The 20,081-nt window shown below is 41.3% G+C and overlaps 1 protein-coding gene across 2 annotated transcripts in view; it reads left to right on the top strand.

Annotated features, from left to right (window-relative positions):
* Positions 1-18,814, top strand: part of LOC137325358 (interleukin-12 receptor subunit beta-2-like) — a 153,717-nt gene extending 134,903 nt beyond the window's left edge. For both annotated transcript variants that reach the window (XM_067990360.1, XM_067990359.1), the window contains exons 15-16: positions 10,859-10,949; positions 17,441-18,814. In XM_067990360.1, coding sequence (XP_067846461.1) covers positions 10,859-10,949; positions 17,441-18,070 — 721 coding nt within the window. In that variant the 3' untranslated portion in view covers positions 18,071-18,814. The remainder of the gene's footprint in view (positions 1-10,858; positions 10,950-17,440) is intronic.
* Positions 18,815-20,081: the final 1,267 nt, after the last annotated feature.

The following is a 20,081-nucleotide window of genomic DNA, read 5'->3' as shown; positions in this document are numbered from 1 at the left end:
CCAATCACCCATCACCCCTGTGCTCACTGACCTACATTGGCTCCCGGTCCCCCAGTGCCTCACACTTAAAATTCTCATCCTCATGTTCAAATCCATTCGTGGCCTTACCTCTCAGTGTCTCTGTAATCTCCTCCAGCCCTACAACAGCCCCTCCAAACTTTCCGTTCCTCTGACATTTTTGAGCAACAGACTTATCCTTTGCATTTCCACATACATTGCTGAACTGCACAGAACACTTTTCATTTTTGGTCTTCTTCACCTGTGTGATTGTGTTCATTTTTGCAGCAATTTTGACCCAGTTTGACTGGACCTTTTGTTAGGAATGTTAAAATAAGTTGTATCTCCTGAAAACTGACATCAAAGGCGATCAATTTTCATGTCATGAAAATGGACCTGTCCTGTCTTTCTAAGCTCCAGCTTAATCAATTCGCCATCTTGGACTGTTGCCAATGTAAGAACATAAGAACGTAAGAAATAGGGCCAAGAGTAGGCCATATGGAACCTCATGCCAGTTCCGCATTCAATTAAATTATGGCTGATTTTCTCCCTCAGCTCCACTTTCCTGTCCTATCCCATATCCCTTGATTCCCTTAGTATCCAAAAATCTATTGATCTCAATCTTGAATGTACTCAACGACTGCGCATCCACCACCTTCTGGGGTAGAAAATTCCAAGGATTCAACCCTCTGAGTGAAGAAATTTTTCCTCATCTCGGTCCTAAATGACTCACCTCTTATCCTAGTTCTAGACTCTCCCGCCAGGGGAAACAGCCTCTCTGCATCTACCCTGTCAAGCCCTCAAAGAATTTTATACGTTTCAATGAGATCACCACTCATTATTCTAAACTCGAGAATATAGGCTCATTTTACTCAATCTCTCCTCATAGGACAACACTCTCATCCCAGAAATCAATCTAGTAAACCTTCATTGCACCCCCTGTAAAGCAAGTATATCTGTCCTTAGGTAAGGAAACCAAAACTGTACACAGTACTCCAGGTGTGGTCTCACCAGAGCCCTATATAATTGCAGCAAGATCTCCTTACTCTTATACTCTAATCCTTTTGCAATATTGGCCAACATACCATTTGCCTTCCTAATTGCTTGCTGTACCTGCATGTTAACTTTCTGTGATTCGTGTACAAGGACACCCAAATCCCTCTGAATACCAACATTTCTTAGTCTCTCACATGTTAAAAAATATTCTGCTTTTCTATTGTTCCTACCAAAGTGGATAATTTCACATTTCCCCACATTATACTCCATTTGCCATCTTCTCACCCACTCACTTAACCTGTCTATATCCCTTTGCAGCCTCTTTGCATCCTCCTCACAGCTTACTTTCCCACCGAGCTTTGTATCATCAGCAAACTTGGATACATTACACTTTGTCCCCTCATCTAAGTCATTGATATATGTTGTAAACAACTGAGGCCCAAGCACTGATCCTTGCGGCACCCCACTAGTTACAACCTGCCAGCCAGAAACTGACCCGTTTATTTCTACTCTCTATTTTCTACCCGTTAACCAATCCTCAATCCGTGCTAATATATTACCCCCAATCCCATGAGCCCTAATCTTGTGTAACAACCTCTCTGTGGCACCTTATTGAATGCCTTTTGAAAATCCAAGTATACTACATTTATTGGTTCCCCCTTAACTACCCTGCTAACTACAGCCTCAAAAAACTCTAATAAATTTGTCAAACATGATTACCCTTTCATAAAACCGTGTTGACTCTGCCTAATCATATTATGATTTTCTAAGTGCCCTGTTACTATGTCCTTAATAATAGATTCTAGCATTTTCCCTACTATTGCTGTCAGGCTAACTGGCCTATAGTTCCCTGTTTTCTCCATCCCTCCTTTCTTGAATAGCAGGTTTACATTTGCTACCTTTCAATCAAAGGGGACCGTTCTAGAATCTATGGAATTCTGGAAAATCAAAACCAATGCATCCACTATCTCCGCAGCCACCTCTTTTAAAACCCTAGGATGTAGGCCATCAGGTTCAGGGGATTTGTCAGCTTTTAGTCCCAGTATTTTTTCTTTACTAATCTTAATTACTTTAAGTTCTTCACTCTCATTAGACCCTTGGTTCCCCATTATTTGTGGTATTTTTTTGTGTCTTCTACTGTGAAAACAGAGACAAAATATTTGTTTAACGTCTCTGCCATTTCCTGATTCCCCATTATACTTTCTCAAGTCTCTGCCTCTAGATGACTCATGTTTACTTTTGCTACTCTCTTCCTTTTTACATACTTGTAGAAGCTCTTACAATCTGTTTTTATATTTCTTGCTAGTTTACTCTCATATTCAGTTTTCTTCCTCTTTAACAATATCTTGGTTGTCCTTTGCTGATTTCTAAAATGCTCCCAATCCTCAGGCTTTCTGCTTGTTTTGGCAACATTGTAAGCCTCTTCTTTTAACCTAATACTATCCTTAACTTCTCTAGTTAGCCATGGTTGGATCACTTTCCCGTGGAATTTTTACTCCTCAAGGGAATGTATATTCGTTGAGAATTATGAATTATTTCTTTATATGTTCACATATCTACCATCATATCCTTTAATCTAATTTCCCAATCTATCTTTGCCAACTCACCCCTCATACCTACATAATTAGTTTAAATTTAAGACCCAAGTTTCGAACTTAACTATATCACTCTCAAACTCAATATGAAATTCTATCATATTATGATCAGTCTGCCCCCAAAGGATCTTTAACTATAAGATTACTAATTAACCCTGTCTCATTACACAAGACTAGATCTAAAATAGCCTGTTCCCCAGTTGGTTCCTTGACATATTGTTCTAGAAAACAGTCTCTAATGCATTCCATGAACTCTCCTCCAAACTATTTTTGCCAATTTGGTTTGCCCAGTTTTTATGAAGATTATAGTCCCCCATGATTATTGATTACCCTTGTTACATGCTCCTCTAATTTCCTGATTTATGCTCTGTCCAACACTATATCTACTGTTAGGGGGCCTATAAACTACTCCCATCAATGTTTTCTGCCCTTGTTATTTCTTAGCTCCACCCATATTGATTCCACGTCCTGATTTTCTGAGCCAAGATCCTTTCTCACTTTTGCCTTTATCTCATCTTTTATTATCAAGGCTACTGCCCCTCCTTTTCCATTTTGCTTATCTTTTCTACAAGTCAAGTGCCCTGGAATATTTAGCTCCCAACCTTGGTCACCCTGCAACCATGTCTCAGTAATGGCTACTAGATCAAACTCATCTAACTCTATTTGTGGCATTAATTCATCTATTTTGTTACAAATTCTTTGAGCATTCAGGTATAGCGCCTTTAATTTTACTTTTTACTATTTTTCCCTAATGTGACCTTAGTCACTAATGCACCTTTGTTAAATTCTCTGCCCCTTCCTGACACACTCTGCTTGTTTTTACCCAAATCACTATTCTGCTCTACAGCCTTGACTTTTCTCTTTAGACTTATAAATTTACCCTTACCTGAGCCCACCCCCCCTCTTATTGGGTTAAAGTCCTATCAACCGCCCTAGTTATTTGATTCACCAGGGCATTGGTCCCAGCCAGTGGAGCCCGTCCCAATGGAACAGCTCCCTCTTTCCCCAGTCCTGGTGCCAGTGCCCCATGAATTGAAACCTCTGCTTCCCACACCACTTTTTCAACCATGCATTTAACTCTCTGATCTGTTTGTCCTTATGCCAATTTGCGCGTGGGTCAGGCAGTAATCTAGGTGGGATCATGAGTTTGGAGGATGCAAAGGGGCTTCAAGGTGATTTAGACAAGTTGAGTGAGTGGGCAACTACATGGCAGATGCAGTATAACGTGGATAAATGTAAAGTTATCCACTTTGGAAGGAAAAACAGAAAGGCAGAGTATTACTTAAATGGTGATAGATTGGGGAATGTTGATGTACAAAGGGACCTGGGTGTCCTTGAACACTTGTCACTGAAAGCAAATATGCAGGTGCAGCAAGCAGTTAGGAAGGCAAATGATATGTTGGCCTTCATTGCAAGAGGATTTGAGTATAGGAGCAAGGATGTCTTACTTCAGTTATACAGAGCCTTGGTGAGACCACATCTAGAGTATTCTGTGCAGTTTTGGTCTCCTTACCTAAGAAAGGATATACTTGCCATAGAGGGAGTGCAGAAAAGGTTCACCAGACTGATTCCTGGGAAGGCAGGACTGTCGTATGAGGAGAGATTGGGTCGACTCGGCCTGTTTTCACTCGAATTTAGAAGAATGAGAGGGGATCTCATTGAAACATATAAAATTCTGACAGGGCTAGACAGACTGGATGTAGGGAAGATGTTTCACCCGGCTGGGGGGTCCAGAACGAGGGGTCACTGTCTCAGGATACGGGGTAGTATATTTAGGACTGAGATGAGGAGAAATTTCTTCACTCAGACGGTGGTGAACCTGTGGAATTCTCTACCACAGAAAGCTGTGGAGGCCAAGTCATTGAATATATTTAAGAAGGAGCTAGATAGATTTCTAGACACAAAAGGCATCAAGGGGCATAGGGACAGAGCAGGAATATGATATTGAGATAAAGGATCAGCCATGATCATATTGAATGGCGGAGCAGGCTTGAAAGGCCGAAAGGCCTACTCCTGCTCCTATTTTCTATGTTTCTGTGTTTCTATGTAATCCAGAGATTATTACCTTTGAGGTTCAGCTTTTTAATTTGGACCCTGGTGCCTCAAACTCCCTCAGTAGAAACTCATTCCCAGTTCTACCTATGTCGTTGGTTCCTATGTGAACCACGACAACTGGATCCTCCCCCTCATGCTGCACATTCTTTTCCAGCTCACTATCCCCCAATGCACGGATTCAAGCTTCTCATCCTCGTTCACAAGCCCTTCCATGGCCTCTCCCCTCCTTGTCAAGCCTCATTAAAATCCATACATTTGATCTTACCTTCAGTAACCACCCCTAAATCTTTTGAAACCACTGCTTGGTGTCCACATAATATTTTTAATTTCTGTGAAGTGCTAAGGGACATTTTATTGTATTAAAGGCACTATAAAAGTGTGAGTTGTTGTTGTTCGTTTTTTTTGTCATTGTTAACTGCCCTAGCCCTGAACTTGCATCTTTCTCTAGTTTCTCTCCTATCTCCCCTCATGCCCTCTCCGAGCTCATCTTGACCATGAGACCCACCTCTTGCTCCCTCGACCCTATTCCCACAAAACTGCTGATCACCCAACTTCCTTTCCTGACCCCATGTTGTAAACAATTTTACAACACCAAGTTATAGTCCAGCAATTTTATTTTAAATTCACAAGCTTTCGGAGGCTACCTCCTTCCTCAGGTGAACGATGTGGAAATGAAATCCACATCATGACCCCATGTTAGCTGAGATTGTTAATGGTTTCCTCTCCTCAGGTACTGTCCCCCTCCCCTTCAAATCTGCTGTCATCACACCCCTCCTCAAAAAACTCACCCTTGACCCCTCTGTCCTTGCAAACTACTGCCCCATCTCTAACCTCCCTTTCCTCTCCAAAGTCCTTGAACGTGTTCTCGCCTCCCAAATCCGTGCCCATCTTTCCCGCAACTCCATGTTTGAATCCCTCCAATCAGGTTTCCGCCCCTGCCACAGTACTGGAACGGCCATTATCAAAGTCTCAAATAACATCCTTTGTGAATGTGACCATGATAAACTATCCCTCTCGTCCTTCTCAACCTGTCTGCAGCCTTTGACACGGTTGACCACACCATCCTCCTCCAACGCCTCTCCTCCTTCATCCAGCTGGGTGGGACTGCGCTCACCTGGTTCCATTCTTATCCATCCAGTCATAGCCAGAGAATCACCTGCAATGGCTTCTCTTCCCACTCCCGCACCGTTACCTCTGGAGTCCCCTATTCTTGGCCCCCTCCTATTTCTCATCTACGTGCTGACCCTCGGCGCCATCATCCAAAAACACAACGTCAGATTCCACATGTACGCTGGCGACACCCAGCTCTACCTCACCACCACCTCCCTCGACCTCTCCACTGTTTCTCATTTGTCACACTGCTCGTCCGACATCCAGTACTGGATGAGCAAAAATTTTCTCTCAATAAATATTGGGAAGACCGAAGTCATTGACTTTGGTCGCCGCTGCAAACTCCTTTCCCTAGCCACCGACTCCATTCCTCTCCCTGGCCACTGTCTGAGGCTGAACCAGACTGTTCGCAACCTTGGTGTCCTATTTGACCATGAGATGAGCTTCCGATCACATATCCGCTCCATCACCCAGACCGCCTACTTCCATCTCCATAACATTGCCTGTCTCCACCCCTGCCTCAGCTCATCTGAAACCCTCATCCACGCCTTTGTTACCTCCATACTGGACTATTCCAATGCTCTCTTGGCTGGCCTCCCATCTTCCACCTTCCAGAAACTTGAGCTCATCCAAAACTCTGCTGCCTGTATCCGAACTTGCACCAAGTCCCATTCTCCTGGTCCGGGAAAGCTTCGATTTTAAAATTCTCATCTTTGTTTTCAAATCCCTCCATGGCCTCGCCCCTCCCTATCTCTGCAACTTCCTACAACCCTACAACCCACCGAGATCTCCACACTCCTCCAATTCTTGCTTCTTGCACATCTCCAATTTTAATCGCTCCACCGTTGGCAGCCGTGCCTTCAGCTGCCTAGGCCCTAAGCTCTGGAATTCCTTCCCTAAACCTCTACTCCTCGCTACCTCTCTCTCCTCCTTTAAGACGCTCCTTAAAACCTGCCTCTTTTTGACCAAGCTTTTGGTCACCTCTCCTAATATCTCCTTATGTGGCTCGGTGTCAAATTTAGTTTGATAATGCTCCTGTGAAGTGCCCTAGGATGTTTTACTACATTAAAGGTGCTATATAAATGCAAGTTGTTGTTGTTGACCCAAGCTGGAAATGTATTTGTGTTTGAAGTCAATGGTAAATAAAATCGAGCAGGGTAAAAAATAGGCGGCCAATCTAATCACAAAGTTTCCTCCTAGATTGGTTAGGTTAAAATTAAACCCTCCCCCCCCCCAATCCTGCATCGTTGTTACTTCCAGAATCACGTTCACATAAGAACATAAGAAATAGGAGCAGGAGTAGGCCAATCGGCCCTTCGAGCCTGCTCCACCATTTAATAAGATCATGGCTGATCTGATCCTAACCTCAAATCTAAATTCATGTCCAATTTCCTGCCCGCTCCCTGTAACCCCTAATTCCCTTTACTTCTAGGAAACTGTCTATTTCTGCTTTGAATTTATTCAATGATGTAGCTTCCACAGCTTCCTGGGGCAGCAAATTCCACAGACCTACCACCCTCTGAGAGAAGAAGTTTCCCCTCATCTCAGTTTTGAAGGAGCAGCCCCTTATTCTAAGATTATGCCCCCTAGATCTAGTTTCACCCAACCTTGGGAACATCCTCACCGCATCCACCCGATCAAGCCCCTTCATAATCGTATATGTTTCAATAAGATCGCCTCTCATTCTTCTGAACTCCAATGAGTAGAGTCCCAATCTACTCAACCTCGCCTCATATGTCCGCCCCCTCATCCCCAGGATTAACCGAGTGAACCTTCTTTGTACTGCCTCGAGAGCAAGTATGTCTTTTCTTAAGTATGGAGACCAAAACTGTACGCAGTATTCCAGGTGCGGTCTCACCAATACCTTATATAACTGCAGCAATACCTCCCTGTTTTTATATTCTATCCCCCTAGCGATAAACGCCAACATTCCGTTGGCCTTCTTGATCACCTGCTGCACCTGCATACCAACCTTTTGATTTTCTTGCACTAGGACCCCCAGATCCCTTTGTACTGCAGTACTTTCCAGTCTCTTGCCATCAAGAAAATAACTTGCTCTCTGGTTTTTCCTGTCAAAGTGCATAACCTCACATTTTCCAATATTCACGTTTTCGTTAACTTTGTTTCTTTCTCCACAGATGCTGCCTGACCTGCTGAGTATTTCCAGCATTTTCTGTTTTTATTTCAGATTTCCAGCATCCGCAGTATTTTGCTTTTGATTTATTAACAAGACTCACCCATTAAGAATGGCCACTCAGGCAAGGAACCACAGGGCATCCAGCACCCATGGAACTGTAGCCCGGCAATGGTTAACACCCTAAAGAGGGGAGAAAATTGGAAGGGAAAACCAAATTTCATGTTAATGTTATTAGGAACATAGGAACAGGAGTAGGCCATTCAGCCCCTCGTGCCTGCTCCGCCATTTGATAAGATCATGGCTGATCTGTGATCTAACTCCATATACCTGCCTTTGGCCCATATCCCTTAATACCTTTGGTTGCCAAAAAGCTATCTATCTCAGATTTAAATTTAGCAATTGAGCTAGTATCAATTGCCGTTTGCGGAAGAGAGTTCCAAACTTCTACCACCCTTTGTGTGTAGAAATGTTTTCTAATCTCACTCCTGAAATTTAATTTAAAAAAGCAAAAATCTCCCTTTTGCACACATGTAAACATACAATTGACACTGCAGGTACAGCAAAGGCCCACAAAGGATCCAATAGCATTTCTCTAGCACATATCTAAACAAAAATTCAAAGATCAATCATCAGTAATTAGAGTGTACATAATATTGATCTACGTATATATTTAGTATTGTGACTGAAAATAATTAATACAACAAAGCATTTGTTTGTTTTCAAGCTAAAGCTGAAACTGTTAAAATGTGCCATAGTTGCCTATGGTTAAAAATTACATTGAAGAATTGAGTCAGTGTTTGACTACTCCAAATACATAACTCTGTCTATTCTATAACTGTTTTTGTATTTTATCAAACACCATTACAATTCAGTAAAACTCAGAATAATGAAACGTGCCATCTTAAATGTTTCTGTTTGTTTATTGTGGGTTCCCCTACTAGTATGCGACAGCACTCCTTCTGGGAACAGGAAGTTCAACAGAAAACAGGAAATTTAAAAAAATATAGCAACAATAAGAGTTAGCAGTCCTGGACTTATGTTTTGGTGAACTTTTTCCTCATCGAGGTGAGAGATGTTAGTAGTAAGAAATGGAAACTTTCCCTATTTCAGGCACTCAGGGACAACAACAAGCACTCTCAGGTCAGGTATAGGGTGGCTAGATGCAGAGTAACGGTCCGTTTACTCTGAGCCTCAGAATATCCATCGTGCACCAGTGCGACAATTCCATTGCCCATGTCAGCTCTCACATTACATGTCTGAGTGAGATTGCCATTTAGATTTAGGATCACTTCTAATGAAGGGTTTCACCCAAATCACTAACCTAATTGACCTGTTTTTTTTTCTTTTTATCTCAACTATGGGACTAATTACTTCACATAAGACATAAGATTGCAGCCAACAGACAGAGAAGACTTCCAATCCATCAGTATGAGCTGATTTGAATCCATCTCCAGAAATAACAAGCCAACATCTAACCCACTAAACCACCCGTCCTTTTTACTGAATTTACACCATAGAAAATCTCTCTACAGCCCAGTGCAGTGCTGGATAGTCCTGGAACATTGCATTATTGTGCTTGGATGGTTGGCTTACTGAAAGTTATAGTGGCTGAAATGCCGTAAATATACCAATATATACTACACATATTCTGCTATTTTCTTGGCACCAATTGGCACTGAATTGTCTATCTTATTCAGAGAAACCACAGGATGGCTGCTGCAGGAATGGAAAATGTCATACCGGTGCCATGAGAATTGCTCTTCCAACTGGTGAGGTTGGAGTATTGGCACATTGTTGGAGTAGTGTAGAGGGAACTGTACACTGAATCTACCTGTACTATATCTGACCTGAGGATGCCTGATGTTGACAGTGGTGCCAGACATGGAGAATGTTCCATTCTCTGGCATTAGCATCTCTCATTTTGATGGCCACAAAAAAAGTTAAAGCAATTTTGTTTTTGTGTTTCATGGGGATAATGTTACTATCAGGAACAGACATCATTGTAAAGAAAGGTTACTTACCGTGATGTCATTATAACCACTCTACAATATCTGCACTGATCTTACTCCCAAGCAGGAATCCTGCCAAAAGCCTGTCGAAGTTATTTAAATGAGACTGACCCTGAAAATTGGCTGGGGTTAGTGGCCCACCCCACTGAAGTTGCATCAGGCTTCCAACCAAGCAGAAAATCCCAAATATCGTGGTGGCAAATCAGATGAGGGCAGTTTCAAGCTTAGTGGCAATGCCATGTATGGTTGAATAGCATGTCAACGCTAACTGTCTAGGTTCACAAAGAGTGACCAATTAGGTGTGGTAATAGAGGGTAACTGTACCCCATAGGACCAGATCTCAAAGTGAGTCAGTATATTCAGGAGAGGAGAGGACAAAAATGGGGGAATAATAACGTATATAAAAACGAAACCTCCTACAATTACACTTTACAATCTGGTTCTGATTACATGGCAAACGCCTTGCATCTACTCAAAGGTCATGACAAAAAAACTCCTTGCAGTTCACAAATAGGCAAAGGAAGCTGAATCTATTCTCATTGAAGAAAAGAAAAAAATTAAAGAGAGCTATAATTCAAGCTTTTTAAATAGCAATCAATACTCTGGATGTAGAGAGATATTTTGAGCACGATGAAATGCATGAAAATGAAAGGACATGATTATGAGCTAAAGAAGCCACAATCTAAACTTCTCTATGTTTCCTGTTGACTTATGGAATCGACAGTCACCTACTGGAGTGGATGCTGTTTCAATATTCAAAAAGAATTTTTGAGGTTTTGGGTAGAAAATTGGATGATGGAGTGAGTTGGATAAACTGAATAGCTTTTCTCTTTCCTATATTATTACAATGTAATTTAGGTCACAACATCCAATTAATGACTATTGAAAAGAAGTTCAGTTTGAAGTATTTTTTTTATTAATGCTTTCTGTTTCATTCGAATTATTTGTTTTCCTTTTAGAATTAAAACAATGTGCAAGATGCTTTTACCTGGCTGGGTTCATGAAGCATTTCCCAATGTGGAAAACAGCAATGTGGCTAAAGGACTACAGGTAAACTGTCCGGGGTTGATTTTCCTCTGTACATTATTTTAACTCCGTAGTTAACTCACTTATTTTACACGAATGCATTAACCTGCTTGGACAGAAATTTAATACTGCACGGAAATGAAATGCTTGGGCCTAGAATTTCCATGCTAGTTCCAGCGTAATTTCAGCATAAAATCAGGACAAATAATTTTTTTTGGCAGAAAAGTGGGGCAAAGGCGATTTACACTGGTTTCCCACCTCAAAATCAATCTTCCTGAATTTCCTCACGCTTTCTGCCCGCCAAAACGCAAGTGACATCATTGAAATAAATTATAGTGAGCGTCAGTGGCGCTACCGCTCCAAGTTTCCTTCTTTAACCTCGCAAAGCACTTAGGGTAATTAGACTGAAAATCATTAGGTGCAGCTGTTGCCACGATCGGCTGAGAGAGGCGGAAGTGAAGCCTTTGCGAGACTGGAGAGTTTCAATAGTGATTTCCTGCAGCTGGGAAGGACTTAATGCAGTGATTTTTTTTTCTTGGCATTCTGCCTTCACAGACCTGGACTTCTCCATGCTTCTGAGAGTGTGAGACCATCAGGAGATTTTCACCCCCTCCTTACCCACAATGAGGGCTTCTCAGGAGCAGGTCTGGTATTCCCCATAGGCATACCCTTGTATAGCATTATCATGGAGGTGAAGAAGGACCTGTACAGGATGGAGCAAGGGAAAGTCAAGTAGCATTTAAGAAAGGTGCAGCCCACCAGATATTTCCTCCCTCCCATAGAATACATAGGCAACACCTATGAGGACCTTAGTAAGATATGCACTACCACCTACTGCATGAGAACCTGCAACCACAGTCATCAGCCCACAGTACTCTCTCTGTAGCTGTAAAGGTGACAACCACACTCAACTTTTATGGCACAGGCGCATTTCAGGCCGCAACTGGGGATCTCTAATATCAGCCCAGCTGCACTACAGGCATGCATTCATCAGGTGACTGACCCACATTACAGGAGAGCTGGGGAATTCATCATCTTTGGCCTCACAGCAAGGCAGCAGTAAGATAGAGCCATCCAGGGGGCAATAAATGGCACCCACGTTGCTTTGCAAACTCCGACAGCAAACCCCCTCAACAACATCCTGAATGTACAAATAACATGTGACAACATTCAAAGGACCTTACATGTCAATGTGAGAAATTGTCACAATGCATTCATCCTTCGAAATTTGTCCCTCCCTAACCTCTTCAGGGATGAAAATCATGTCAATGGATTGCTTGCGAGTCACAAAGCTTACAGCATGTCCTATGGATAATAACCCAACTAAGAGTGGCCTGAGTAGCAGCAGATGATTTCTACAACGAGGCACATGCCTCTGCAAGATTGGTCATCAAGGAGACCATTGAGATCTTAAAGTGTACATGGATTTTAGAAAAACCTTTGATGAGGTACCATACGGTATATTACTAGAAAAGATTAAATGGTATAGAATTCAGTGGAGGATTTGATTTTTTATTACTCCTGCTTTTGTTGTATATGGACCATTCCCAGGTCTTTTCACCCCCCCCCCCCCCCATTATTTGCACATTCTTTTGTCTTTTCACTATCTCAGCATTATCTCACTAATGATCTTTTATATCACCCATTTTTTAAGCAATTTGCAGGCCATTAACTCCCTCTTTTGTGGTTGGTGTACCTGTTGGTTCTTCCCCCCACCCTCCTTTTTTCTTTCTATTTTTCTAACCTTACTAAAGGTTAAAAAAGCCTGTTTATCTCTTGGCCTTCAGTCTGATGCAGAGTAACACACATAAAAAGCTATAACCCATCTTTTCTCTTTACAGATGCTGACTGACCTGCTTTGTGTTTCCAATATATTCTGTTTTTATTTAAAATTTTGGGAATATCTCTATACTCTGTGACTAACACAGTAATAAAGCTATTGTAATATTAATCCTTTACTACAAAAAATAAACTCAAATTACAAAAGTAAACACTCCTGTTTACTCTAAAATCGCTTTTGTATCCCATTCTCTCTCCTTCCCTTTTTAAATTGTAAACAATTTTACAACACCAAGTTATAGTCCAGCAATTTTATTTTAAATTCACAAGCTTTCGGAGATTTTCTCCTTCCTCAGGCAACATTTGCCTGAGGAAGGAGAAAATCTCCGAAAGCTTGTGAATTTAAAATAAAATTGCTGGACTATAACTTGGTGTTGTAAAATTGTTTACAATTGTCAACCCCAGTCCATCACCGGCATCTCCACATCATCCCTTTTTAAACTTTAACTTTACTATTTTTAATTAATATATAATTCTAGGTTTTCCTAGACTACGATGAAGCACCAGGCTTGCCACAAGCACGGACTGGAAAATCATGGACAAAACACATGCAATTTTCCAATCTGTGCTCACAGCGGGCCAAATATCTCACCAGGGACAAGGAGTCAGAAAATCTACTCTATACTTGATTTTATCTATTGTAACTTTTCCCCATTTTTATAAAGTTTAAAACAATTTACTTGTGTTATTTCTTTGGACTCCTTGCCCCCAGTGTCCATTTTGGAGATAACTGCAACTGTTAAAAACATGCTATTTGATTGGCTAAAAAAGGCCAGTGTTTCAGCCAAGTGAATGCTAAAGATTGAAAGAATGACCTGGTCGTGTCTTTGACATGGCTAGGTCAATCTTCAGCATGTTTTTCATTCACCAAACAAGAAAGGTTGCCAATGGATGTCTTTTTTTTTTGTCTGATTATGCTGCTGTGAAGCGCCTTGGGACATTTTAGTATGCTTAAGGCGCTATATAAATACCTCTTGTTGTTGTTGTACTCACTGGCAGCCCCTGGAATAAGAGTGTAATTTGCCTTGACTAAAGAGTTTTTTTTTAAATTGCCATTATTTCTCTTTTCGACAACTTCCACGCTTCATCCTTTTATAGTTAGCAAAGCAAATAAGTGGTATACTGACTCCATTACATGATCTGCCCTAAATGCTGCTCACTACATTAGCTGACAAAAGGCACATATGAACTTTGTTTTTCTCTTGTGATTGAATCCTGCACCAAGTAAACAGAAAACAGAGAGTAGGGGCCCAATTTTGAAATGGTGGCAGATTGGCAGTGGGGGGTGGGGCGGGGGGGGGTGAAGGTGCACCTGGCAAACCCGAATAAAAAAAACACACCTTTTCCGACGTGATTGCGATGTAATTGATGGTGATTAAAGTTCTTTCCGGGTTTTGCGCCCGGCAGCCAGCCTGATTGACAGGGGCTGCAACGCTGACGGAGGTGGGGGGTCGGGTAGAGAAAGAGAGAGAGTAAGACATCATCCAGCGCTGGAACAGAGAGTGGAGGACACTGAAGATCAGGGTGGAGGGGGAGAGTGGAAGGTCGAGGGGGAGATCGGGGCGGAGAGGAGGAGATCGGAGAGGAACATTGGTGGGCGGAGAGGGGGAGATCGGAGAGGGACATCGGGTGGGTGAGAGGGACATTGGAGACGGAGACATCAGGGGGAGCGGGACATCAGAGAGGGAGACATCAGACATCGGAGCAGAGTGGAAAGTTGGTTTATTTTGTTTTTTAAACTTTGTGCAATGGTTTTTTATTTAATTTATTTAGTTTATTTCTGCCTGAACCAGGCGGTGAATCGGAAGTCGTGGGAAAACCTCCCAGGTAAGTTTAAAATCGTTTCAACGATCAGAAATAAAGTACCTTAAGTACCTCAACAAGGTACATTTGGTTCTTTAACTATCATCCCGCCGGCTTTAATTGCTGGCGGGACTTCCGGATTCGTGAAGTGGGCACGCACACAGGCGTGTCTGTGGGGAACTCTGAAGTCGGCGGGTTGGAGCCGGCTTCCGAACCCGCTCAGGATTTTAGCCGTTTTCGCAGACCCCCTGCCCCCAGCGCACCCACAATTTGATTTTAAAATTGAGCCCAAGGGGTTAAGGGTAACTACTCAGACTGGCAAAAGGTGGTAAGTGGTGTTCCACAGGGATCAGTGCTGGGACCACTATTGTTCACAATTTACATTAACGATTTGGACTCGGGAATCGGAAGTACAATTTCAAAATTTGCGGACAACACCAAATTGCGGCATATAGTTAATACAATGGAAGAATGTGTCAAAATGCAAGAAGACATTAATAAACTTGCAGAATGGGTGTGTAATTGGCAAATGAATTTCAATATAGGTAAGTGTGAGGTGGTGCATTTTGATAGGAAGAATAAGGAGGCCACATACTGCTTGGATAATAAGAGTCTAAATGGAGTAGAGGAGCAAAGAGATCTTGGGGTACTGATACACAAATCACTAAAAGTAGCGACCCAGGTTAATAAGGCCATAAAAAAAGCAAACAAAGCACTGGGATTCATTTCTAGAGGGATAGAATTCAAAAGCAGAGAAGTTACGTTAAACTTGTATAGAACCTTGGTTAGACCACACTTGGAGTACTGTGCACAATTTCCATATATTAAAAAGGATATAGAAGCATTGGAGAGGTGCAAAAAAGATTCACAAGGATGATACCAAAAATGAGAGGTTATATCTATGAGGAAAGATTGAACAGGCTGGGGCTCTTTTCTCTAGAAAAGTGAAGGCTGAGGGGTGACGGGATAGAGGACTTTAATATAATGAAAGGCTTTGATAGGGTAGACGTGGAGAAGATGTTTCCATTTGTGGGGGAGTTTAAACTAGAGGTCATAAATATAAGATAGTCACTAATAAATCCAATAGGGAATTCAGGAGAAACTTCTTTACCCAAAGGGTGGTAAGAATGTGGAACGTGCTACCACAAGGAGCAGTTGAGGCAAATAGCAAAGATGCATTTAAGGGGAAGCTAAATAAGCACATGAGGGAAAAAGGAATAGAAGACTATGTTGATAGGTTAGATGAAGAGGGGTGGGAGGATTCTCGTGTGGAGCATAAACGCCGGCATAGACCGATTGGATCGAATAGCCTGTTTCTGTGCTGTAGACTAGATGATGTAAGTAGTGTTGTTTAGAGCTCACAACATTTATCACAGCTATTTGTTTCTGCATTAAAATGTTGGTTGTAGTCAGGTCTTAAAATCCTTGATGCCAGCAGCTTGATGCAAGCACCTTAGCTCCCTATACACAACAGGCACAAAAGATTCACATTTGTTCACACTTCTGACAGAATGAGCAAGTGACAAAGAATGCAATCAAAAACAAAAGAGGAAACAGTGAGGGGTTAATAAAAAGAGAAAATGCAGAAAGTACTCAGTAGGTCAGGCAGCATCTGTGGATAGTGAAACAGTGTTAACGTTTCAAGTCGCTGATCTTTCATCAGAAGTGTTAATGTTCTGTTAGGGGAAAATGAAACTTGGTGTTTCACAAACAATGGGTGCAAAATGCAAAGTTATGTTTATCTTACTATTGTATCAAACAGTACCCTCTAATTAGGTTGAGAAAAGAAACTGAACACAAATCAACTCTTTCACTTAAGAGCAATTCTGTATATTCACTAAATTATGCTTGTATTCTTTACCTCCTTAACAACAGCAGTATGTACAGATTAATGGATTAGACAATGGCTTCTCACCTCTTGTTGCAGTCTGATGAATTTAAATGAATGGACGGAAAATCAGGCAGACCCTGTAATGGGCATATGATCCTTCTCATTCTATTTTCATCTATAAGGAGTCGTACAACACCAGGTTATAGTCCAACAGCTTTATTTGAAATCACAAGCTTTCGGAGCTTTCCTCCTTCGTCACCTGACAAAGGAGGAAAGCTCCAAAAGCTTGTGATTTCAAATAAGCTGTTGGACTATAACCTGGTGTTGTACGACTCCTTACATTTGTCCACCCCAGTCCATCACCAGCATCTCCACATCATATTTTCATCTATGCACTCTGCCCAGGTGATGCTTTACACCTAAGCGCTATTGGAAAATCTGCCCTATTATTCCTAAGAAGCATTTCTTGGCACTTTTCTGCTTAGGTGCTCAGCACCTCCTGCAGGTAGGCTCAACTCGTAGGAGCTCACCATGTAGGGAGTTGCAGGCACAAACCTGTAGCTTAATAATGGTGCAGCATGTTGGTACATGAATAGCCAAGAGAGAGGGGAAACATTTAGCCCATCAGTCTGAGCTAGATTTGAACCCACATTGTAGAGGTAAAATGACAGCTTGCAAATCCACTGCACCACCCAGTCCCCATTGAACCTTTTGTCCCAACCAATCTTAAGGGATTTTGCTACTAGCTAGCATGTTACAGATTTTCAATTGACTTAAAGAAAAAAGTAAAAGTGCAGGATAAGCAACCCCGAGCAGCCTTCCTGTTATGAAATCTTTGATTTTGCTTGAAAGTTGAAATGAAAGTGAAACTACTGAACTTATGATAAACGAGTGGAAAATTGTTGTCAGGTATTCAGTAAATGGAGCTTACCCGCACAGAAGCTATACCGAAGGTTTTTTAAAATCTAATTCAGCAAATCTTTTGAAAGACCTATGATATTTTCATGATATACATCCAGTTTTGCATTTATTTCCATTGTAGGAGAAAGATGAAGTTCCCTTTCTATATTCTGCAGTGCACTTGATGTACAACGATCCGCCAATAACAGAAGTACAGGAAGCTTTGCTGCAAAAAAACAACAAAAGCTCGATCCAGAATGTGCATGGAAATTCTAAACAACAAATAGACCAGGCAGGTTGTGAGAACCCAATTCTGGATGCTCCAGAAGCTCATAATTCAGACCTGTCTCAACCAAATGAAGATACTGAAACCATTGGCTATAAGCCTCAAATCTCCAGCCGGGTAGTAGATTTATCACATAATGTTGACCAATCAACTCAGATGGATGGGAGTAATCAAGCTGAAGAATACAAAGGGTTCTGCACTCCAATTTTTGACAGGATAGCTGCTATTTCCAATATTGGTGTAATCCTGGACTTGAATGCAGGTTTGACGTCTAGCCATAGTGGGGCACAAGAAGATCTAAAGTATGTCCTTAAAAGGGAAGAGGTTGAGTTCCCAGTCAATGAACATCACAGAATATATGTGACAGAGGGGCTGTTTCAAGAGCAAACTCTACTTCCGGATGAACTTGTTGATTGTTTACTACACCTAGAAGAAGACTCCATTGATATAAAGTCTTACTTCCCCCAGATTGTGGCCATTCAGTGACACTGCCTTAGCAGATACCAAAAATCTATTATTTGGCTCTTTAAGTCTCCAGAAGTTGTATTATTTTCCACAAATATGCGCAGGTTATTTAACTCAAGCTGCGCTCACAGAAGTGGAGGGCTTGAGCATAAAATTATCAAGACTCAGAAAGATTAGAAATTGGAAAAATTGATTTTTTTCCCCCACAGAATGAATATGTGGATTGAGCTGCTAGTAAAAGCAATTGATGTTATATTAACCCCTTTTTAAAAAAGTGTAGGAAAAATAACTGATAAAGAACAGAATTGAAGGTTTCAAGATTGAGGAAAGAAATAAGTGGTCAAGTTCTCCAAGGAACATGATGCCTAGTGTGCTTTTGTGTTCATGGATGAGCTACCTGTGGATGCAGCCAGTTAGAATAGTGTTGGTTGTAAGGTTGGATTAGTATCCCTGTAATTTTGCTTAATTACCTGGAATTCAACATTTAATGTACAATATCTCATAACTACTCTCAAACAATTAAAATATGTCTTTAAATTCAATTATCCTTCTGAATCAAAGAAAGCAATGGAAACGTCAGGGTTGTAGATTTGCAGATTGTGACAGACTTATGATATAGTTTCATGCTACTGTATGTGAAAATATTGATTTCTGGAGGGTTACAACACTTTTTCAACACTGCACACAACTATATCAATGCCCTCAATGTGCCATCCTGGAAATGCCATGTTGAGAATAAATATCACTACGGTATCAGTTTGAAAACCAGTTTATGATTTTTTTTCCCTTTAGTAAAAAGTAAGTTTAATTATTGAATGTTTGCCAGTTTTCTAGCTTTAACTTGCAATCTATTTGTAGCATTTAGTGTCTTGAAATTTTAAAAAGTAATACAGTATTATATGCCACTTAATTTGATCGTGACAAATTCTGGACAGCAATTTAGTTAATATCTTTTATATGCTAACTAATATTGCACCAAATCTGCTTTCCGGTTTAAAGAAAAATATCAAAATAGAAGCTACCCTACTCCCCTGTATCATTCACTTAAAGGGGTAGGTAAGCCTGAGGGGGTCATGGTAGCCTAATGGTTATGGTATTGAACTAGCAACCCAGAGGTCATGCTAGGGCAAGTTGTAACATTAAATTCAATAAATCTGGTAATTTGTGGGCTAGTACCAGAAAATGACTATTACAAAAGCTGCTGGATTATTGTAAAAACCCAACTGATTCATTAATCTCCTTCAGGGAAAGGAACCGACCACCCGCACCTGGTCTGGCCTACGTGACTCCAGTTCCACACCACATGGTTGACTCTTAATGCCCGGAGTGCAACTAGAGATGGGCAATAAATACCGCATTGCCAGTGTTGCCCACATCCCAAGAAACAAAACAAACGTACTTAATTTTTAAACAATTATTGGGTGGAAAATGCACTGTGATATGAATAATACTTCTATTAACCCAATTATCACATTTATTGTTGTTATCACACAGCATAGCTTCAACCCACAGTTACACCAGTGGAGAACTGCTATACTATATCTCCTTGCCTTGTCCGATGTTGTCACTGACAGGAGCCTTGTGTGTCCCAGAGCAGCTCCATTCATCTTAATGGGAGCTGCAACATTGTATCAGTCTGGAAGTCGATCCAAAGTTTTCTGATCCTGAGAAAACACTCTACCAATGGGGTGCACTGTATGTTTTCCTTCCCCTTTGAATAAATCCTGATATCACTGTTAATCAAATCATGCGAGTTGATTTCAAAGAGCCTGCTATCCAATATTGCCCACCATTCACCAATAGTGGTTTAAAGGAAAATGCAAAATTGCAAGTTAGTGGAAAATTGTAAGAAATCTTTCAGTGTGTTTGTACATATACTAGTAAAGCGCCCTTTACGTTGTTCATGGGGAATCAGAAAGTAGGGAACGTATGTAAACTGTAATGCACCAAGGTGAGTTTTTCATTCTTATACTGTAATTTGCCCATTGATCCCCATTAACAGCCTATGGCTGTTTAATCAAAGCCTGTGTTG

This window comes from Heptranchias perlo, chromosome 9 (assembly GCF_035084215.1).
Source record: "Heptranchias perlo isolate sHepPer1 chromosome 9, sHepPer1.hap1, whole genome shotgun sequence".
NCBI classification, from domain to species: domain Eukaryota; kingdom Metazoa; phylum Chordata; class Chondrichthyes; order Hexanchiformes; family Hexanchidae; genus Heptranchias; species Heptranchias perlo.
This window is presented reverse-complemented; position numbering and strand designations above follow the sequence as displayed.